This window comes from Astatotilapia calliptera, chromosome 8, assembly GCF_900246225.1.
Source record: "Astatotilapia calliptera chromosome 8, fAstCal1.2, whole genome shotgun sequence".
Lineage (NCBI taxonomy): Eukaryota > Metazoa > Chordata > Actinopteri > Cichliformes > Cichlidae > Astatotilapia > Astatotilapia calliptera.
Window position 1 is genome coordinate 18,135,472 of NC_039309.1, and position 24,073 is coordinate 18,159,544.

At 42.5% G+C, this 24,073-nt stretch overlaps 1 protein-coding gene across 1 annotated transcript; it reads right to left on the reverse strand.

Moving 5' to 3' along the window:
* Positions 1-690: 690 nt before the first annotated feature.
* LOC113027876 (urotensin-2 receptor) lies at positions 691-2,635 on the reverse strand. The gene has a single exon (XM_026177697.1). The coding sequence runs from the start codon at positions 1,932-1,934 to the stop codon at positions 858-860; it is 1,077 nt and encodes a 358-aa protein (XP_026033482.1). The 5' UTR covers positions 1,935-2,635; the 3' UTR covers positions 691-857.
* Between the last annotated feature and the right edge of the window lie 21,438 nt (positions 2,636-24,073).

Here is a 24,073-nt window from a genome sequence, read left to right on the forward strand (position 1 = left end):
TGTTAGAGCAGTCCAGTACCTCTATGAAGGAATAACACAGTAAGATCTATATCAGTTACTTCAAACAAGAAAAGCTTGAAGAAATATGATGACCAACTTTACATGTGCTCAGCATAAACTAATATAGAGCTTGTAAACCTCTGGTCCTTCTAAAAGTTAATATTCTGCTACAGTGGTGCATATTATTGAGACGTGTGTATGTATCATTAATATGGAGTGAAAGTGGGGCTTTGGAATTCCATACCTACAGGTGCACTACATGTTTTCCTCAGTCAAACATAACCTTTGCAGAAGGTGGGACAAAAAAATCTATGCCCTAATCAGATTCTTTTTTATTGTTATTCGTTTTTTTTATTTACTGTGTGGGAATTTGATTACATGTGAATGTATTTCGGGACGTCCCTGGTTTGTAGTGTAGGCTGTCAGTAGGAGGTTAAACCTGCAATAGCACAAGTTCTGACTGCCCCCTTTATTTAACTGCTCTAACACAAATAATGTAATGTCAGATTAAAACACCCTTAAATTAAACATTCAAATGTGCTTCTTAAAATCACTTCTGCGTTTAAGAGGTGCTTCAGCTTCTCTAATTACCGCCGCGGCCTTGTACTGCAACACAGCACCGCAGGAAGAGTTCTTCCACTGAGGCTGAGCTGCAGGAGCGCAGCAGAGGGGGAGAGAGAGAGTGGCTCCGTGGGCTGTCCATCATGGACAGAATAAAATAACAAACAACATATGTGTGACCAAAGAACAGCCGCACTTTAAAATGACAGAAAACAAACTTTGGCTGCTTCCTGCTTTATGCGTAACGGAGACATCACCGCCTACCTGTCGCTGCTCCGGCTCCAGACGCTTTCACCTCACTTCAGTGACCCCATGACCAGCGTCTCGGAGTTGAACTCGAACTGATTGCTGGAGGACGCCGACTTGCCCCACGAGTAGAGGCTGGGCGGCCGCTTCTTAAACGACGACGTGTACTTGTAGAAGCTCCTGTGCCTGTTCTTCAGGTACTCCCTGTAGTTCTTGGTGAGCAGCGTATAGAGGAAAGGGTTGATGCAGCTGTTGCTGTATGTGAGGCTCGCGACAAGGTAGTTGATGCACGTGTGCGTCTGCGAGGCCAGGCTCAGCGGCTTGGTGTGGTACAGAGGCAGCAGCTGCCAGATCCAGAAAGGCAGGAAGCACGCCCAGAACACCAGCACGATGGTGAAAATCATGATCAGCACTTTCTGCTTCGGTGACCTTTTGCCGCCTTTGCTGATCACAGAGTTGCGCTGGGACTCTAAATAAGTGCGGGCTAACTTGACGTACAGGTACCCGATGATGAGCCCCGGGGCCATGATGCTGGTGCCAAACAGGACCGTTACGTAAACTTTATAAGCCAGTGGAGCCCATGTGGGCGCGCACATCCTCTTCACACCCCCGTCCGGCGTGCTTTTAGTTGTCTGAGCGACCATTACCATCATGGGCACGGTGAGCACCAGCGACAGCAGCCACACGCCCCACGCCAGAGCTTTGCGGTAACTCTTAGAGCGCCTGACCGTGTCCAGCGGCTTGGTGACGGCCAGATAGCGCTCCGTGCACATTACGGTCAGGGTGAAGATGCTGGCGTGCATGGTGAGAAGGTCCAAGCTGAGCAGGATGCGGCAGCCCACGTCTCCGAAGTACCAGTCCTTCAGGAAGTAGGTGGACACCACGAAAGGGATGGTGGAGAGGTAGAGCAGGTCCGCGAGAGCCAGGTTGATGATGGAGATGTACATGGAGGTGGCGAACCGGATCGAGTGGCACATCACCACCAGCGTGTACACGTTCCCCGAGACCCCGATGATGTAGACAACGGAGAGGAGCGTCCCGAAAGTGGAAGTGATGACGAGTTCGTGGTCCACGGTGCCGCCAGCCCGAGGCGGGCTGGTGTTCAGGTTTAAAGATTTGTTACTCATGGCGCGTTCGGATCCGTTCCCTGCTCTTTGACAGCTCCGGACAAGTTTTGGAAAAGATGCGCACTGGCACAGGTTGCGTCTCGCTCCCTCCCCCCTCCCTCCTCTCTCTCCGCTCTCCGCCTGCTGCTCTTTGCTCCTGACGTCACCAACGTTACTTCCATATACATCTGACAGTCAGCTGTCTCACCGGTAAACAATGCTCAAATGGACGAAGAGGAAAGCATCGGCTTCTTTTTTCTTTCTTGAAGAGCGGGTGGATTTCTCGGCGCAACGATGTGAGACTGGGATGTATTATTAAAAGTTTAGTCAGCACTGAGCGCGCACCTGATGCCAAAAGCAAGACCGAGTCTGCTAAAATGTCATGAAAAGCTAGGACACAGGTAATGTCACGCATAGATACTTGCTAGAGGAACCGGTAAAACAACCACCCACCCACCGCCACACACAAAAAAGAATAAATCCCCTGCAGTTAATTTCAGTGTGCCATTTTCTTGAGACTCACGAGCGAACTTTCTCTTTCACTGACCGCAGCGCAGTCGGAGCCCCTCACGCGCTTGTTTTGTGCCAGCATTTCCTTTGTGCAGCTCGGTGTTTGTGTAACATTAGCAAACACTCAGGTCGGCATTGAGTTATGCAAATAGTTTATTATAGGTCACGGAAAAAATAAATACATCTCCAATTATTATAATAAATAAAACTTATTATCATCTCAAGATTAAATAAATAGGTTTTATTGCTCTTATCTACAATCACAGTCATCTGTTCTTCTCTCTTATGTTGGAAGTTATTTTTATTTTTCCCACAGGTTGTGAACAAAGATGGTGGGCCAGTATTGTGTGTGTGTGTGTGTGGGGGGGGGGGGGGGGGGGGGTGTCTTTGTCTGCAAAAGATGAAATCCTGTTGTAAGGAAATGTGTGGAAAACCAGCTCTCTTGAACTCTGACCTCATTAAACACTTTCCTGATGAGTTTATTATCCCAGCTGCTATTTTCAGGTCTTATTGATTTGGTTTATTCTGTTCATCACAGCCCCAATTAGTGACCAGAAGGACGGCAAAGCAGCTTATATTTTGGGCAGATCTGACAAGGTGAAATAGGCTAAACAAACATGGACCCATTGGTTTGTGGTCTCTGGCAATTTGGGCTGTTGTCATCTTGTTATGTTGTTTTTTTGTTGCCAGAATTTACAACATGCGTCTGAATCTCACTGACAAACACTGAATGCTCATGTTAGCAACGTGTGGAAAGGTAGCCACCAGTGTTGGTCAAGTTACTTGAAAATAGTAATTAGTTACTAACAGAATTGGGCAGTAACGTTTAACGCGTTACTGTAATCCGATTACTTTTTTCAAGTAATAAGTAAAGTAATGGGATTACTTTAGAAGTAATCAGTAATTAGTAACCAATTTCTATTTTCAAGAAACTTGACAAACACTGGTTACTAATTACTTCTCCAAGAAAGTAATCCTGTTACTTTACTAAGTACCTGTTTTCAAAAGTAATTAGTTAATTTATTACTTAGAGTACTTTTTAAAAAACATGACACACAACCTGAATACGTAATAAAGACCAATTCAATTTTTCTGCATAATCCCTCATATAAAATTGAATCAAAAGTCTCTTTTTAAATATTGTTTTATGAATTTTAATGTTTTAACTTTATGCACATTGCATGAAACGAAACTTAAATTGTAAGCAACAGTCTTTGACTTGAAGAAATTTGTATAACATTTAAATGTATTTTCTGCATATTCCAGCATATAAAATAAAATATTTTTTTTGTGTTTACACTCTTTCAAATAGACGGAAGCAAAACACAACAATAAATAAATAAAATCAAAGATTCAGCGGCACTAAGTCCTGTCGCTCTTAAATCTATTTTCACATGTTTAGCAGGAGTGAGGCCTGTGGAGGTTTGCCAGGTGCTACAGCGGTCATGTCAGTGGGGGGATCCGGGGGTTTCTCTGTGAGTTTCACAGTCCCATGGTGGATTGCTAGGTGCTTGCCAGATTTGAAGTTTAATTTTTCGCTGTAGAAAGAAGTTTTCTTCCCATGTAGAGTGTATGGAATCAAACTCAAAGCAATGTCAGTACTTCCAAGCTTTAAACACTGCATGGTCGTGCTCTCTCCCGCACTCCATATTATCTATTTTTGATCTACACACGTCTGTTACTGCCATGGACGTCGCACGCTCATAGATCATTGTCATGAGACACTCTCACAAACAAAATCAAAGTTTAGTAATGCAGCGTGCTTATGAGTAAGTAACAGTAATCTAATTACTTTTTTGCAATAGTAATCCCTAACTTTACTCGTTACTTGAAAAAAGTAATCGGATTACCCATCTCTGGTACCCACACCCTAAAGCATGCTCTGTTTTATTGTCTGTTTTATACGGTGGCCTTGAGAGGCTAAACGGACTGCAACTTAAGAAAACACCAGCAATAAGAAAAACGCTGCAAAAGCACACAAAACACAACGAAAACAGGAAAAAACAGAAATAAGAAAAACGAAAACAGGAAAAACAGATTTCCAAAAGCACAAGGGAAGTGTTTCTGGGGAGACAATAACCCGACGGACCAGCTGTAGGAACCAAAATATGCTAACAATTGCGCTGGGAGACACTTATAAGAAGTGGAGGATCTATCGGTTTTGTGAGGAAAGAAAAGATGAGAGATAAGTGTGTTAGCCTAACTATTAGCCTAAAAATCCATCATCAGTATTATATGAATTATGATAAAACACACCTACCATGTTTTAGGTTCCTGCCACTGATCATTGGGTTATTGTCTCCCCAGAAACACTTCCCTTGTGTTTTTTCCTATTTCCGTTGTTGTTTTTCATATTTCTTTTGTGTTTTGTTTGCTTTCCCAGCGTTTTTCTTATTGCTGGTGTTTTCTTAAGTTGCAGTCTTTTTGGCCTTTCAGGGCCACCGTAGTTTTACCCTGAATGGCTCAATGTATCAATAAAATGAACATCAAGTATTATACATCACTGTGCAAAAGTCTCAAACCACTCTCACTACTTCACCTTTTTCCTTCCAAGTGAGCTTGAGAATAGTTCTTTAGGATTTGTAAAGGCCTTTCAAAGGTTTCCGTTGGTCAGTGGCTGATTTTAATTCATTTTCATTCCGCTTTTGCACTTGACTATTGTCAGATGAATGTTTTATGTTCGTTACGACTCTAAACACCGACATATGAAACAATCGCATATTAGGATAGAAAAAAAAAACACTCATAAATTAGCCTCCCTGGAGCCCGGACCTCAACATTACTGAAGCAGTGTGAGATCATCATGACAGAGATTTTACAAATGAGATAAGTCAGTGGAGTTCTAATAATTTTAAGCAAATAACCTCCTACATAATTAATATTTAATCAATAAAAGAACAAAAAATATAATAAATCAGGCCCCTGTGCAAACAAAGTTTCTTCCTGAAACAAGTTTTGTATTTTTTAGTTCTGTAAAACTTGCTTTGTAACTGGGTCAGGATTTCTTGAAAGAGGTATCGCTGTTTATTTTTTCAATTGTATTTTTAAGCACCAGAAGACATGTTTCATCTGGTCCCATTATATTCAAGACAAGAAAAACAGACTCACTACAGAGGATGTCTCCAAAACTAAATATATTAAACCACACTACACACCAGTGAAAAAACAAACAAACAAAAAAAACAAGCATATTCGATTTGTGGATTAACTGCTTTTTGAAGCTTTTCTCTTCTCGCAATTCCCGCTCGTCTTTTATTTTCATGGAGCACCCACAGATGAACTGTTTATTGCAGAGATGAATTTGTCTGGGATTTTAAGCATCACTGCACTCAGTAGAGCCTTGTAAGTAACAATAGCGTCTCCAAACCCTCGGTACAATGCTCATTATTATTCATGAAGCTGTCCTTTTATTGTCGTCACTTTGCTATTGGGCTTTTCTCTCTTGCAGCCCCTGTCTTTCCAGATCGATGAGTGTGTCCTGAGCCAGCAATCATGAGCCAATAATCTTCCCCAGACAGCGTAGGTGTCCTCACACTCATTCATCCACAAGTGATAGAGCTCTGTGGCCAACCCTGAAACTGTACCATCCATCCTCAAAGCCAAAAAAGAGCAGCGCTGAAGCCAGAGATATTACAGTCATTAGCTGGGTGACGTGGGACTCCCAAGTGCAGCTGAAGAGGCAAAGAGGGTTAAGCATGGTGGCACTTAACTCAGTCACAGCCATTTTTTAATTCTTCGCCCTGGTTACAGCAGAAACACCACAGAAACACTGTCATTCATTTAAAATAGCATATATCAGTCAGCATTTTGGTGAATGGACCTTACTGTTTTGACTCAGGGTCATCAAACTGAAAAAGAAAAAGACTGAAAAAGATTCAGAAACATAGTCTTCTCAAGGCCACCATTAAAACAGGGGAACAAGCAGTACACTTACTGGACACTTTATTATGTACATCATGTTAGTCTCAAGTTAAACCCACGTTTGCTTCAAGAACCTGCCCTAATTCTTCGCAAGGTGCTGGAAAAATTCAGAGATTTTGACCAGATAGCATTGTGCAGTTCCTGCGATTTCTCAGGTGCACATCTTTCACGTGTTTTTACCGTTCCACAAAGATTGAGATCTGGTGACTGCAGAGGCTATTTAAGCACAATGAAGGTTCAAGGTTCTTTATTTGTCACATGCATAGTTATACAAGTATAACACACAGTGAAATGTAACCAATGAACTCATCGTTGTTTTCAGGAAAACAGCTTGAAATGATCTGAGCCTTGTGACATGATGCTTTTCCTGCTGGAACCAAGATGGGTGCACCGTGGGTAAAACGATGGACTTTAGTAATAGGCTGAAGCATTTATACGATGGTATACTAAAGGGCTCAGAGTGTGCCAAGAAAATGTCCCCACACATCACTGTAGCACCACCGACAACCAGAACTGTTTAACGAGGCTGGATGGATCTGTGCGTTCATGTTGTTTATGCCAGTGACCAGTGATGCTCTTGGTTTTAATGAATGGCAGAGTTACTGTTGGAGTCCTATCAGCTCGAGGCAGGCTGACCATTCCATCAGGTGGTCTTGATCAAGTCTACATGTCTAAATTCAGTTGCTGCCAGATGATTGGCTGATTAGAGATTTGTTGTTGTTGAACAGGTGCACCTTATAACGTGTCCAGAGTGTATTTTAGCATTGATGGTTTGGTGAAGACCAAAAAACATGACTCCGAATGAGTTTCTGCTAATTCAATCTGAGTCATTTGTAAATGCTAACAGACAAGGCTTCACCGATGCAGCTTTAAACAAAGTAAAAAAAAAAAAACCCAAAGCAATATTTATGTATTTATGTATCATTTAAGTATAAGAAAGGTGTCTGAAAAAACAGAATGCTCCTTGTTTTAAAACTGGAAGGAAGATCATGTATGTTGATTCCATGAGAAATTAAGGTACTATATAATAATATAATAATATAATATATATATATATATATATATATATATATATATATATATATATATATATATATATATATAAAATTTATGACCTGTCAAAGACTGAGTGAATAGACACCCAGACAATAAAGAGACAGAAGAAAAGAAGAAGGAAGGAGGTAAAAACACCCAAAGCTACTAACCTTCAAAATAAAACAAAAAGTAACGTGAAATAGAGACCAAGAAAAACACTCACACAGATGAAGACAGAGGATAGAAATGAGGCACAAATACAAAGGAAGAGGAAAAAATAACAGAAACCACATGGCAGTAGCAGTCGTTTTCTTCTTCCTCTTGAAACATTAGCACAGTCTACTGTCACATTAGGTTTGCATTACATTTTTGGCAGGACCTGTATGCATGTGGAAAGAAATGATGTGTGGAGCAGCTTCTGACAATATCAGATGTAGCCAAACAACTGGTCTAAACTAGCCTGTTCAACCTCAGAATCATACATCATCACACACACATCACACAATCATCCACAACCACTTAGAGCTCTGTAACGAGTGCCAGAAAATGGTGACTGAAAAAAAATTGCTGCTCGCAAAAATAATGAAAACTGGATCAAACTGGAGTTTGCGACTCCTCCCCTGGATGATAGGCATTTCCTACTATGCAACTGTGTATGTGAGAGGTTATAGAGGTTTTAATTTAGTTGGAGCAATGCTCAGAGAGAAGTAACATGTCTACTTAAGTTAGGGTTAATTTTCAAGTATAAATAGGGGCAAAAATAATCGAACGCAGTTCAAAATGTTTCCGCATGATTTGATCGATACATTTAAAAATGCAAATGTTAGCAGTAAAGCTTTTTCATTTATAGTCATAAAACATCTCCAAACCTCATCTGGGTCTTGTCTCATCGTACACAAGTACAAATACTGGCCAATATAAGCCAGTTCACAGATTTTTCCTTAAGTAGGTGAAACTTAAACATGCTTTTGCTCTCAGGGTTTCTTGACTTTGGAATTATCTGCCTAATAATGTAAGGCTTGGAGAATTCTCATCTCCTTTAAATCACTTTTTAGCACACATTTTTATAGACTTGCTTTTATGTGAATCCATAACATGTGAAGTTTTTTTTAAATTGTCTAATTATTGCCTTATTTAATTTTCCAAGTTCCCTTGCTTTTACTGTTTCTTTGGCATTTATTAGTCATCGTTTTCTGCACCTCTCAGTTTTTTGATCTTACGGCTGCTTTAACTCTATGCCAACTTTAGCTTAATTATTTGTCACATTTGGCTTGAATTTACTCTCAGAGTTTTCTGTTCTGTCAAAGCACTTTGTTACCTTTGTTTTTGAAGGTTCTTTAAAATAGGCACCTTCTTCCCTCTAATTGAAAAAAACAACAACCCTCCTTAGATCTTGCTGTTTTAGATAATTATAGGCTCATTTCCAAACTGCCATTGATTTCAAAAGTACTTAGAGCTGACACTGGAACAGCATTATGGAAATTTACTAATGATATTCTTATGTGCTTAGATAAGGGTGAATTTCCCACTTTAGTACTATTAGAATTAATTCTTTAACAGCACTGAAAGACACTTCTGAATTTATATTGACAACTGTATGTCCACATCTCCACGCTTATATGTGGAATCCCCCAGGGCTCAATCCTTGGACCAATTCTATTTTCATTATATATGTTACCTCTGGTCCATCTGTGTAACAGCGTGAAAGGCATTTTCATTGCTTTGCTGACAATACACAGTTGTATTTTTCTTTTAAGCCCATCAACCTCAACAAAGAACCTTGGTATTATATGACAGCATCTAAAATTTGATCCTCATCTTTCAAAGCTCATCCAATCTGGTTTCTTTCATCTAAGAAATACTGAAGCAATCAAACCTCTGTTATCTAATAATTTGGAACTTTTAGTACAAACTTAAATTTTCTCCCACTGTGACTATTGTAACTCACCTTTCACATGCAACTCTTGGCCCTTAGCCTTTCTGTAGCTAGGCTACTTACAAGAATGAAAGAGCTTGTACATCACCTCTGTTCGTGCTGGCCTTCATTGGCTTCCAGCAAAATTCAGAATTCATTTGAAAACATTTTAATAACATATGGAGCTCTATGTGGCCAGGATCCTGCATACAGGGGGTGGCTGTAGCTCAGGAGGTAGAGCAGGTCATCTGCTGATGGGGAAGTTCGATTCCTGACTCCCCCAGTGTAACTCTCCTCCAGTCTTTCTCTCTGATGCATCCATCGGAGTAGGAGTGTGTATGAGTGTATGTTAGTTAAAAAGCACTGACAAAGCATAGAGTGCTTGTGTGAATGGGTGTGTGTGGGTGAATGCGGAGTGTTGTATAGAACTCCAGGAGAGAGAGAAAAGTGCAATATAAGAATCAGTCCATTTACCATATCAGAGCTACTAAGAAATTATAACACCACTGTGGTGGAGGTGTGGTGTCTGGCCTGCTGCAGAGGAGCGGTGGCAAAGCAGGAGGACGTGTGTGTGGCAGCAGCCTTGTAGTGACTGCTTCCACCGTGCAGAGCACTGAAGCAACAGTATCTGGTGCCCACAGACAATAAAAGATACCTGAACAAACTGTCAAATGTGTGTGTGTGTGGGGTCCTTGCCACAACCACTCAGCCTCAGCCAACTGTTGCAGTCTCTGATTATAAATGCAGCCATGTTTTTGAGTTTGAAGCACCCAAACTTTGAAACAGCCTTCTGCAGTTCATCATGTCGGCTGATCTGTGGTTTGTTGTAAATGACTTCTGAAAACACATTTTTATAGATGATCTATTCTTTAATCTTTCTTCCATTGTTTTAGATAGTTATAGTTCACATTTAACATATACATGGAAATACGTACATTGGAATATTTGTAAGATTGTATGTTTGACTGCACGCCTGCATGCTATAACAAGTCTACTTAAGTTTAATAGTGGGTTTATTCAAACTTTGAAGTACTTTGTAACAGTGTGTTTTAAAAAGTTACAAATAAAGCTGTTTTTGCCACATGAATAAAGATTATTATTATTGTGAATATGATTTTTATAACTTAGTTAACTTTCCTTTTTACTTGGCATACCTATTTCAGAATATTTCATCCCACTGCTGAGGATTGTGTTGATAAAAGCAACTTTTAGATCTAGAAAAAGCAGGAAGAGTCAGAAAAAAACGTAGATTTAGTAACGTTTCAAAAATAGGCCTTTTACACAGTATGTCCGTATAGTAGAGCACAGAGATCATATATATTTATTTTTTCCCCATTTACAGACTTTATAAACAGAGAACTGAATGCATTTTAAGTTCAGTTTCAATGGAATGAGGCATCCTGATTAAGGGAACATACAGAGGAAAGAAAAAAGGATAGGGAGCATCAGGCAAGTAGGAAGAAATTGGATTTTTACTTTTTCATTTTTGTGGTGAGAAAGAAGTAGAAATGTCATCTCTATCTTTGTGAATGAGAAGCGGGAGAAAAATAAGACTTTCTGTTTACAGTTGGTACACAGATGGGTTTGCACAGCAAAGGCCAGGGTCTATTTTCAGACAGTATAAGCTAAAAAAAATCCCACATAAGAAGCAAAACATTCTGCAAGTTATACATGAAGGAAGGGAGGATTAAACATGAAAAAAGAGGTTCACTGTGCAGGAAGAACACGCTAGCATCACCAGCTGACTGGCAGATGCTGCAGAAACTGTGGGCGAACATTAAATGACATTACGCTTTGGCTAGAAAGAGAAACAACATCAACTGTTTATGTTTTCCAGCACCTGCCACAGATGGAAATGAGATGAGGTGTTTGATATGTTATTTACGAGGTCCTTTAAATCCAAATTACTGGAACACACAAGTATAAAAATCTGGGAAGGTCAGAGTTGCTCCTTTTGTTGCTCTAAATCTTGCACTGTGCATCGTCCTTGTCCTGAAAAGGGGATTTTTACTGTGTATTTGTGGATAATACAAACTTTCAGACTTAACTTTGTGCCAGGATTGTTGTGTTACATAACCTCAGAATTACGTTATTTCAGAGAAACTGCATGTGTCGTCTTTGCCTGTTCATCTTCAGTTCACACTGAATTCGCATGCTTAGTTTCCATAGTGATCTTCCGGGATGTGTGTAAACAGCTTATAGGGACAGATAAAGGAAATGTGGTGTGTATGTGACATGATGTATGGAAGAGGTGGTGGGTGGTGGAGGTTTATTTTTGCTGATTGCACTCAGACACAAATCAGTGCTCATCTCTTACAAGTACCAGGATTATTAGTAATTTGGCTTCTCGACCTGATTTCAAATTGACTTACAAGTTAGTAAATGCACAAATAACTTTTTGAATGCCCCACAGGGTTACATTTTGTAGTGCAGCTAATAAGTGATTTAAAGGAAGTGAAAACACATAACGTATTAATTTTACACGAGATTAGTCTGAAAACAGCTAACCCCAATGAAAGCTTTACTAAGAGGCCACATTTGATTACAGATTCTAATGCAACTGTTCCATCAGACGCTGATTTTAATTGTTGCTTATATTAATTAACTTTCTGCTTTTTAATTCAGATAAAACTGAGGTTATTTTACAGATTCTTACTCTGGATGGCATTACCTTGGCCTCCAGTAACACTGTGAGGAACCTTGGAGTCATTTTTGACCAGGATATGTCCTTCAACGCACATATTAAACAAATATGTAAGACTGCGTTCTTCCATTTGCGCAACATCTCTAAAGTTAGAAATATCCTGTCTCAGAGTGACGCTGAAAAACTGTTCATGCATTTATTACTTCCAGGCTGGACTACTGTAACTCATTATTATCAGGATGTCCAAAAAACTCGCTGAAAAGCCTTCAGCTGATCCAAAATGCTGCAGCAAGAGTACTGACAGGGACTAGAAAGAGAGAGCATATTTCTCATGTTTTGGCTTCCCTTCATTGGCTTCCTGTTAAATCCAGAATTGAATTCAAAATCCTGCTCCTCACATACAAGGTCTTAAATAATCAGGCCCCATCTTATCTTAATGACCTTGTAGTACCATATCACCCTATTAGAGCACTTTGCTCTCGCACTGCAGGCCTACTTGTTGTTCCTAGAGTATTTAAAAGTAGAATGGGAGGGAGAGCCTTCAGTTTTCAGGCCCCTCTTCTGTGGAACCAGCTTCCAGTTTGGATTCGGGAGACAGACACTATCTCTACTTTAAGATTAGGCTTTAAACTTTCCTTTTTGCGAAAGCACATAGTTAGGGCTGGACCAGGTGACCCTGAATCCTCCCTTAGTTATGCTGCAATAGACGTAGGCTGCCGGGGGATTCCCATGATGCATTGAGTTTTTCCTTTTCAGTCACCTTTCTCACTCTATGTATTAATAGACCTCTCTGCATTGAATCATATCTGTTATTAGTCTCTGTCTCTCTTCCACAGCATGTCTTTTATCCTGTTTTCCTTCTCTCACCCCAACCGGTCGCAGCAGATGGCCCCTCCCCTCCCTGAGCCTGGTTCTGCCCGAGGTTTCTTCCTGTTAAAAGGGAGTTTTTCCTTCCCACTGTCACCAAAGTGCTTGCTCATAGGGGGTCATATGATTGTTGGGTTTTTCTCTCTATCTATGAAGCGCAGAGAGGCGACTTTTGTTGTGATTTGGCGCTATGTAAATAAAATTGAATTGAAAATTAATGAGTTTAACATGTAGGGAATTATTGTAAAGGAGAATTAAGTTTTTATTCAGCACAGTGTGTAATTAGCTGTTGATTAAAGCCATCTGTTCCACTTTACCTTTTCTAGTATTGTTCATCAATGCATGTCCCAATGATAGTTGGTGCATTATTTTGTATCATTTTACCTATCAACAACAAGCCGGTGGGACTTTTGTGATTTTCTTTGTGTCACATAAAACAGAATATGTCACTTTGATTAATTATGTCGAATTATCTCTGAGAGCCCAAAGTGAAGAAAATATTCCCCACATCATCACACCACCATCAGCTTGAGCTGTTGATATAATGAATGAGACCATGTTTTTCCAATCTTCTCTTGTTTTGGTGAGTCTTTGTGAAGTGTAGCTACAGCTTCCTGTTATTAGCTGATATGAGTGGCCCATGGTGGGGTATTCTGCATCTGCTTCAAGGTTTGACGTGTGCTAGTTTCAGAAATGCTTGGTTGTAACTAATGGTTACTTGAGTAAATGTTAACATCTCCTCTCCTCTGTCCTTGGGCCTTAACAGAGGATTTTTGCACAAAGAATTGCCTCTCAGTGGATGTCTTTATATTCTCTGACCATTCTCTGTAATCATCTGGGCATTCATAGATGTTATCACTATGTCAGAGTACAATTGGGTTGTTTTTGTGACTTGAAATAGAAGGAAATTGCTTAATAACAAAAAGTACAAAACCGATGGAGTACTGCAGGAAGCTCGTGTATATATCTGGCACTAACTTGATCAATTAGTGTCAATAAATACAAAACCTTTCCAGGACATTTTGATCCGTAAAATTACTGCATGAGTCATTTGACATAGGACTGTTACTTTGACAACATGATGCATTTAATTGTGTTTGCAATACTTAGAGAACCTGCAAAACTAACATGTAAATAAAGATAATTAATTTGTTTATTCATTAAGCTTATAAGCACCCATATGCTGTACATAGAAAATGCTTTTAGTTCTTCTGTGTTGGTGCCTGGTGCCATTACCAATGGTAGTATTAGTGTTGAAGGAATAAAAAAAATCCATAATAGAAGCTTAATTCTGCTTTTACTTGAAATTTACACGAAATTTACACACTAACAACTTCTTCATGCACTGAAAAAACAGACGGTTAGACTTGGGCGAGTTAAAATATAATGCTGTACAACATTAAACCTACATTTTGAAAAATGACACTTTGCCAATGCGTCAGAATTTAAGCCCATTGGATATAATTTTGACTTAACCTGATGTGTCAGGCAATAATTCCAAAAAGAAATGTTTTGTGTGTTTGTGAGATAATACTGGGTTTGAAAAAGTTGTCAGTATCTGATGTAGATCTAATCTATTTCCTTCAGTTTTCATGCTCAGTGAAAGCTAATCACCTGTTAGCCGTAGGTCAATATTTCGTACACAGAGTTGAACCCCCTTCAATCATTTCATCTTACCTGCGGCAAAAAAGCAAGCAAGTACATTTCCCAAAGTATGCCGGTATTTCGTAAAGCCCTCTCTGCTCTTATCCTAGCATTAAAAAAGTCTTCTAGAACTCACAGCCTTTGTTCTGTTACATTTTAAATTCCTGATGTCGGCTCGCAGAAAGAAACGTGTTCGCTGAACTTCATTATCATAATCTTGCACCTTTATCTATTGCTTCCTATGCACTCAATCTTGCTCCTTTCTATCACGATGGCCTTTTGACTGGTTCATTCCAGCTTTAGTTTCCCCTCTAACTCTTTGCCTTCGTTCTCCCTTGTCAGCTTCTTGATAGACCACCCTCTTAGAACACAAATTCAATGCTTCTTCTTCCCGCTGTGGGACTTAATCTGATTAACAAAGGCTCAAATCAATGTGCAGCTGCTGACATAAGGATCCCTTACTTCATTGATGTACTTTTTGCTTTCGTAGAGCAGGTACTTTCTGATAACCATGTGCATATGAATACAAATGGACTTCTAATTTCACCCTGAATTTTACTGTTTATTGTGTATCCAAGATAGGTTTCAAACATAGACTCCATCCATACAAATGATAGATGTGGCATTGGTAATCTCATCCACTGGCTCGTGGACTACTGTGGCTTGTTTAGGAAGATGGATCCATAATTTATTGTCATAGTAAACGGTATGCAAATTATAAACATTGTACTTACTAGAGAAACTAAACAGCCAACTTGAGTGTCGTTTTTTAGGACATCCATTCCACTGCATATTAAAATCCACAGTAGAAAGTGGCTGCTGTTCAGTGATTTGCCTTAAGTGAATACTGAGTGGATGGAGCTGATGGTGTTTCGTCACTCACCTCTTTTCATTCTCTATGTATTCATACACCACTCTGCATTTAATTATAAGTCATTATTAAGCACTGGCTCTCTTCCACAGTGCCTTTTTTCCTGTCACCCACCCCCGCAGCTCATGGCTGCCCCTCCCTGAGCCTGGTTCTGCTGGAGGCATCTTCCTGTTAAAAGAGCATTTTTCCTTCCCACTATTGCCAGGTGCTTGCTCATAGGGGTCATCTGATTTTGGGGATTTATTTGTCCTTTTCTTATAGTAAAGCCTATTTTGTCTATAAAATGCTAGTATACTGCTAATAAAATGATAGTTGTTTCTTAAAGGATTCAGGACAGGTCGAACTCGCTTTATGGCACCAGAAGCTTTCCACTCAGGAGCAGAATCAGAATCTTTACTGGGTTAGAGTGGGATGATATGATCACTGGTCCAACTATGTGAATGACAAAAAGTCAGATTTGTTTAATCAGTTCGTTTTATCAGATTATTAAAAGCCAGATGATATTCCCTGAATCTAAAGTCCCGCTGGTCAGTGTAAAATGAAAACCTGTTCTCTCAAACTAACTTCAGAATGTTTTTTCAGAAACTCCAAAAATGCTGCTGTGCTGAATTAATGCAAAGTCAACAGAAGAGAATAAATGTGTTTTCTCGGCTGTGTGAAGTACCATCACTGTTTGCCTCCCCCGAGGCTTCATGGACCTCATTCTGTATACCATAAAAATGTTATTATGTCTTCAGGCATTAGAGAATGGACTTTTAATATTAGACCACGTGCACCATCTCTACTATAAAATGCTACAGGAAACCTAAAGTAACCTGTAGAAAATTAACATATTTATCTCCTCCAAGTTATTTAGAATTAATTAATATTTAAATGGGTGAGGGACCAGACAAAGAGCGATTCATAAGACCCTTATGAAAAGCACACCGAGGGAACAGTTTACCCTGCCCGGGATAGGGTTACCGGGGCCCCGCCCTGGAGCCAGGACCGGGGAGGGTGCCCGAAGGCGAGCGTCTGGTGGCCGGGCCTTAGTCCATGGGGCCCGGCCGGGCACAGCCCGAAGAGGAGACATGGGCCCATCCTCCCGCAGGCCCACCACCCGCAGGAGGCGCCATAGGGGTCGGGTGCATTGTATGCCGGGTGGCGGCCAGGAGCGGAGGCCCTGGAGGACTGACCCCCGGCTGCCAAGACTAGCAATAGGGACATGGAATGTCACCTCTCTGGTGGGGAAGGAGCCTGAGTTAGTGCGTGAGGTTGAGAGGTACCGGCTAGATATAGTCGGGCTCACCTCTACACATGGCTTGGGCTCTGGAACCAGTCTCCTGGAGAGGGGCTGGACTCTGTCTCAGTCTGGAGTTGCCCCTGGTGAGAGGCGGCGGGCTGGGGTGGGTATCCTAATATCCCCTCGGCTTGCTGCCGGTACGTTGGGGTTTTTCCCGGTGGACGAGAGGGTTTGTTCCCTGCGCCTTAGGGTCGGGGAACGGGTCCTGACTGTCATTTGCGCTTATGCGCCGAGTGGCAGTTCAGAGTACCCAGCCTTCTTAGAGTCCCTGGGGGGGGTGCTGGAGGGTGCTCCACCTGGAGACTCTGTTGTCCTGCTGGGAGACTTCAATGCTCACGTGGGTAACGACAGCGAGACCTGGAGGGGCGTGATTGGGAGGAACGGCCTCCCTGATCTGAACCCGAGCGGTGCTCTGTTATTGGACTTCTGTGCTAATCACAGTTTGGCCATAACGAACACCCTGTTCGAACATAAGAGTGTCCATAAGTGCACGTGGCACCAGGATGCTCTAGGCCGTAGGTCGATGATCGATTTTGTAATCGTATCAGCAGATCTGCGACCATATGTTCTGGACACTCGGGTAAAGAGAGGGGCTGAGCTGTCAACTGATCACCACCTGGTGGTGAGTTGGATCAGGTGGCGGGGGAAGACGCTGGACAGACCTGGTGCACCTAAACGCGTAGTGAGGGTGTGCTGGGAACGTCTAGCAGAGGCCCCAGTCCGCGAGATCTTCAACGCACACCTCCGGCAGAGCTTCAACAGCATTCCGAGGGAGACTGGGGACATTGAGTCCGAATGGACCATGTTCAGCGTCTCCATTGCCGAAGCTGGTGCATTGAGCTGCGGCCGCAAGGTGGTTGGTGCCTGCCGTGGTGGTAATCCCCGAACCAAATGGTGGACACCAGAGGTGAAGGGAGCCACCAGGCTGAAGAAGGAGTCCTATCAGGCTTGGTTAGCCTGTGGGACTCCGGAGGCAGCCGACAGGTATCGACAGGCCAAGCGGAATGCGGCTCGGGCAGTGGCTGAAGCAAAAACTCGGGTGTGGGAGGAGTTCGGAGAGGCCATGGAAAAAGACTTTCGGACTGCCTCGAAGAGATTCTGGCAAACCGTCAGACGTCTCAGGAGGGGAAAGCGGTGCTCTACCTGCACTGTGTATAGTGCTGGCGGAGCGCTGCTGACGTCGACTGAGAAAATTGTCAGGCGGTGGAAGGAATACTTCGAGGACCTCCTTAATCCCACTGACACGTCTTCCGAGGAGGAAGCAGAGTCTGGGGATGAGGGGAATGACCCGCCAATTTCCGGGGGCGAGGTCACTGAGGCAGTTAAACAACTCCTTGGTGGCAGAGCCCCTGGTGTTGATGAGGTCCGCCCCGAGTTCCTGAAGGCTCTGGACGTTGTAGGGCTGTCCTGGTTGACATGCCTCTGCAATGTTGCGTGGAGATCAGGGGCAGTACCTGTGGACTGGCAGACCGGGGTGGTGGTCCCCATCTTTAAGAAAGGGGACCGGAGGGTGTGTTCCAACTACAGGGGGATCACACTCCTCAGCCTCCCTGGGAAAGTCTATGCCAGGGTGCTGGAAAGGAGAGTTCGTCCGTTAGTCGAACCTCGGATACAGGAGGAACAATGCGGTTTTCGTCCTGGTCGCGGAACACTGGACCAGCCCTTTATCCTCTCCAGGATACTTGAGGGTGCATGGGAGTTTGCCCAACCAGTCTACATGTGTTTTGTGGACTTGGAGAAGGCATTCGACCGTGTCCCTCGGGGTGTCCTGTGGGAGGTGTTGCGGGAGTATGGGGTGTCTGGCCCATTGCTACGGGCCATTCGATCCCTATACAACCGTTGCAAGAGCTTGGTTCGCATTGCCGGCAATAAGTCGGACTCGTTCCTGGTGGGTGATGGGCTCCGCCAGGGCTGCCCTTTGTCTCCGGTTCTGTTCATAATTTTTATGGACAGGATTTCTAGGCGCAGCCAAGTGGCGGAGGGCTTTCGCTTTGGTGGCCTCAGAATCTCATCTCTGATTTTTGCAGATGATGTGGTTCTGTTGGCTTCATCGGGTGAGGGCCTCCAGCTCGCACTGGAACGGTTCGCAGCCGAGTGTGAAGCAGCGGGAATGAGGATCAGCACCTCCAAATCTGAGGCCATGGTTCTCAGCCGGAAAAGGGTGGAGTGCCCACTCCGGGTCGGGGATGAGTTCCTGCCCCAAGTGGAGGAGTTCAAGTATCTCGGGGTCTTGTTCGCGAGTGATGGGAGAAGGGAGCCGGAGATCGACAGATGGATTGGGGCTGCAGCTGCAGTAATGCGGACGCTGCACCGGTCCGTCGTGGTGAAGAGGGAGCTGAGTGTAAAAGCGAAGCTCTCAATTTACCGGTCGATCTACGTCCCTACCCTCACCTATGGCCACGAGCTGTGGGTAGTGACCAAAAGAACAAGATCGCGGATACAAGCGGCAGAAATGAGCTTCCTCCGAAGGGTGGCTGGCCTCTCCCTTAGAGATAGGGTGAGAAGTTCGGCCATCCGGGAGGGGCTCAGAGTAGAGCCGCTGCTGCTCCACATCGAAAGGAGCCAGCTGAGGTGGTTCGGGCATCTGACAAGGATGCCCCCTGGGCGCCTCCTGGGTGAGGTGTTCCAGGCATGTCCCACCGGGAGGAGGACCCGGGGCAGACCCAGGACACGCTGGAGAGATTATATCTCTCGGCTGGCCTGGGAACGCCTTGGTATTCCCCCGGATAAGCTGGCGGAGGTGGCTGGGGAGAGGGAGGTCTGGGCCTCTTTGCTTAGGCTGCTGCCCCCGCGACCCGGCCCCGGACAAAGCGGATGAAGATGGATGGATGGATGGATAATATTTAAAGCTAAAAACTTTTTATACAATTTGATAAACTTACCAGCATTTACTTTTAAATATCTGAATAGTGCCATTTTTTCATTACGAGCTGTCAAAGCGAGCATGTAAAGAAGAATTATTGATGTTATTCCTGTGATGTTATCAACCCTGAAACTTGCAACAAATGGCACAAATTAAGTTCTGGCCTCAACGGCAAACGCACACATGGACACCTGTGCACACCGTGGACGACTAGTTGTTCCTATTATACTTTCAATCAATCAATCAATCAATCAATCAATCAATCAATCTTTATTTATAAAGCACTTTTCATACAGAGAAAATGTAGCACAAAGTGCTTTACATAGTTAAAAGCAGCCCACCCCACCCTCCAACTCACTCCCCACACTCTCAATACACATATATCCCCCCACCCACACACACATACACACATGCGCACACTTAAAGAGTAAAAATTGGGCTGGGCTCGCATGAGCCAAGTGAGGAAACACTATAGCAGGGAGCCGTCTGCACCGGGAGCCGGTCACAGACCGCAGCCTCCAGGCTGGGCACACAGCAGGAGGGAGGCAAAGGAGCCCCCCAGCCAGGCTGAGAGGACCCCAGAGACCCAGCAGCCACGGTCAATCACAGCCCCGGTGCAGAGAGCGCCCTCCGAGGAAACACTGGAGATATGACGCAATACAATATATATAGGGTAAAATGATAAAATAAATAAGAACAGGATACAATATAAATATAAATAAAATAAGAAGATTAAAAAATGAATAAGAATAAAATCAAACAAATATTAGGTAAATCCTAAATTAATAATAGAATAACAGGATAGAATAAATAAGCATAAAATAAATAAACGCTAAGTAAAAGCTAAATTAAAAAGGTGGGTCTTGAGCCTGTTCTTAAAAACATGTACGTTCTCTGCGGCCCTGAGCTCCTCCGGCAGGCTGTTCCACAGACGAGGACCATACCACTGAAACGCTGCCTCTCCGTGAGTATGTGTCCTGACTTTAGGGACAATCAAAAGGCCAGTACCAGAGGACCTCAGGGTCCGCGAGGGTTCGTATGGTAAAAGCAGATCTGAGAGATAAGAAGGCCCAAGACCATTAAGACATTTAAAAACCAATAAAAGAACTTTAAAATCGAAAGAACTTTAAAATCGATCCTGAAACACACGGGGAGCCAGTGCAGTGATTCTAAAACCGGTGTAATGTGGGCCCGCCCTCTGGTCTTCGTCAGCACACGAGCTGCCGAGTTTTGCAAGAGTTGTAAAGTTGAAATATTCTTCTTAGGAAGACCAGAGAGCAGGGCATTACAGTAATCAATGCGACTGGTAATAAAAGCATGCATCAGCATCTCCGTGTTTGTGTCTATTTGGACATATACAACTCCAATTCAAAATAAGTTGGGATGATGTGTAAAATGTAAATGGAAAAAAATAATGCAATGATTTGCAAATCAAATAAACTCAGATTTAAGAACAATCAGAACAACATTAGCTCAGTTTGAATTTGTAGCAAAACTCAAAAAAATTGGGATAGAGACAGCAAAAGGGTGGAAAAGTAAGTGGTACTAAAAAGAAAGAGCTGGAGGAACGGTTTAATGGGGTTAACTGAGAACGGGTCAGTAACAGGATCTCTTCTTACAGAGACGGGCTTCTCACACGCAAAGATGGGGAGAGTTTCATCAATCGTCAAAAGACTGTCTCTGAAAGTTGTGGAGCAGTTTCTCAATATTGTTCCTGTAAAATTGTAACCACTTTGAATGTCTCATCATTTTCACTACATAATATAATCAGCAGATCAAATGATCTGGAGAAATCTCTGTGTGCAATCGTTACTGGTGCCCGTGATCCTTGGGCCCTTAAACCAAGCATGGTAATAAATAAATAAATAATCACTGCATGGGCTCAGGAATACTTCCAGAAATCAGTGCTTATGGAATTGGAAGCTTGCACATCTGGAAAGTCACCTTCAATGCTGAAATGTCTATACAGGTTTTGGAAAAAGAAATGCTCCCAACCAGACAATGATCTTTTCAGGGAAACTCTTGCATACAGGGAGTGCAGAATTATTAGGCAAGTTGTATTTTTGAGGAATAATTTTATTATTGAACAACAACCATGTTCTCAATGAACCCAAAAAACTCATTAATATCAAAGCTGAATGTTTGTGGAAGTAGTTTTTAGTTTGTTTTTAGTTTTAGCTATTTTAGGGGGATATCTGTGTGTGCAGGTGACTATTACTGTCCATAATTACCGTATTAGGCAACTTAACAAAAAACAAATATATACCCATTTCAATTATTTATTTTTACCAGTGAAACCAATATAACATCTCCACATTCACAAATATACATCTCTGACATTCAAAAACAAAACAAAAACAAATCAGCGACCAATATAGCCACCTTTCTTTGCAAGGACACTCAAAAGCCTGCCATCCATGGATTCTGTCAGTGTTTTGATCTGTTCACCATCAACATTGCGTGCAGCAGCAACCACAGCCTCCCAGACACTGTTCAGAGAGGTGTACTGTTTTCCCTCCTTGTAAATCTCACATTTGATGATGGACCACAGGTTCTCAATGAGGTTCAGATCAGGTGAACAAGGAGGCCATGTCATTAGTTTTTCTTCTTTTATACCCTTTCTTGCCTGCCACGCTGTGGAGTACTTGGACGCGTGTGATGGAGCATTGTCCTGCATGAAAATCATGTTTTTCTTGAAGGATGCAGACTTCTTCCTGTACCACTGCTTGAAGAAGGTGTCTTCCAGAAACTGGCAGTAGGACTGGGAGTTGAGCTTGACTCCATCCTCAACCCGAAAAGGCCCCACAAGCTCATCTTTGATGATACCAGCCCAAACCAGTACTCCACCTCCACCTTGCTGGCGTCTGAGTCGGACTGGAGCTCTCTGCCCTTTACCAATCCAGCCACGGGCCCATCCATCTGGCCCATCAAGACTCACTCTCATTTCATCAGTCCATAAAACCTTAGAAAAACCAGTCTTGAGATATTTCTTGGCCCAGTCTTGACGTTTCAGCTTGTGTGTCTTGTTCAGTGGTGGTCGTCTTTCAGCCTTTCTTACCTTGGCCATGTCTCTGAGTATTGCACACCTTGTGCTTTTGGGCACTCCAGTGATGTTGCAGCTCTGAAATATGGCCAAACTGGTGGCAAGTGGCATCTTGGCAGCTGCACGCTTGACTTTTCTCAGTTCATGGGCAGTTATTTTGCGCCTTGGTTTTTCCACACGCTTCTTGCGACCCTGTTGACTATTTTGAATGAAACGCTTGATTGTTCGATGATCACGCTTCAGAAGCTTTGCAATTTTGAGACTGCTGCATCCCTCTGCAAGATATCTCACTATTTTTGACTTTTCTGTGCCTGTCAAGTCCTTCTTTTGACCCATTTTGCCAAAGGAAAGGACGTTGCCTAATAATTATGCACACCTGATATAGGGTGTTGATGTCATTAGACCACACCCCTTCTCATTACAGAGATGCACATCACCTAATATGCTTAATTGGTAGTAGGCTTTCGAGCCTATACAGCTTGGAGTAAGACAACATGCACGAAGAGGATGATGTGGACAAAATACTCATTTGCCTAATAATTCTGCACTCCCTGTATTTCAGCAAGACAATTCTAAACTGCAAACTCAGACCGTTCTCACTCCTGAGGCCTAATATACCAATAATTTTGCCACATCCTGAGGCATTCCATGGGAATGCAAAAGGCGACCTTTCACGCTCCTATGCTACGCCCCGGGTTGCGGTCCTGCGGTAATAGACGTTCCAGCCATGTATTCCAGACCTATCTCTAACCTTATCGCTAACCTTAACCAGCACTTTAATGACGTTAGTTAGTGTTTTCCAAAGCGATTTAAGTAAAATAAATGTACATGTGTAGATTCATTCCAAACGGTTCTCATGTTTTCTTGTAATATAGGGACACGTTGGGTTCCCGGAAGTGTAATATACCAATGATTTGTCACCTACTGTAAAATGTTACGCTTTGGAAGCAGTGTTGGTCAAGTTACTTGAAAAAAGTAATCAGTAACTGATTACTTCCCCCAAAAAGTAATCCCGTTACTTTACTGATTACATATTTTCAAGTAATTAGTTACTTAGTTACTTTAAAAAAAACACAACCTGAATATGTAATAAAGCAATAGCTCTTTCAGCCCAATTCTACTTTTTCTGCATAATCTATCATATAAATGTAAAAAAAGGTCTCTTTTTAAAATGTTTTATTAGTTTTAATCTTTTAACTTTATGCATCAAGCAAACATTAAATTATATGCAACATTCTCAAATTTCTCAAATTTGTTTAACATTTAAACCTATTTTCTGCACATTCCAGCACATACAATACAATAGGTTTTTGTGTTTACACTCACTCTTTCAAATAGATGCAAGTAAAACACAGCAGAAAATAAATAAAATCAAAGACTAGCGGTCCTGTTGCTCTATTTTCACCTGTAAAGCAGGAGTGAGGCAGGCAGAGGTTTGCCCTGGTGCAGGTGAGCCGCAGTGGAAGAATCCGTGAGTTTGTCTGTGAATTTCTCATTCCGTGGCAGCGGCAGTCGGTGCTTGCTCTGAAGTTTAGGGGTTTTTTTCACTGTAAAAAGAAGTTGTC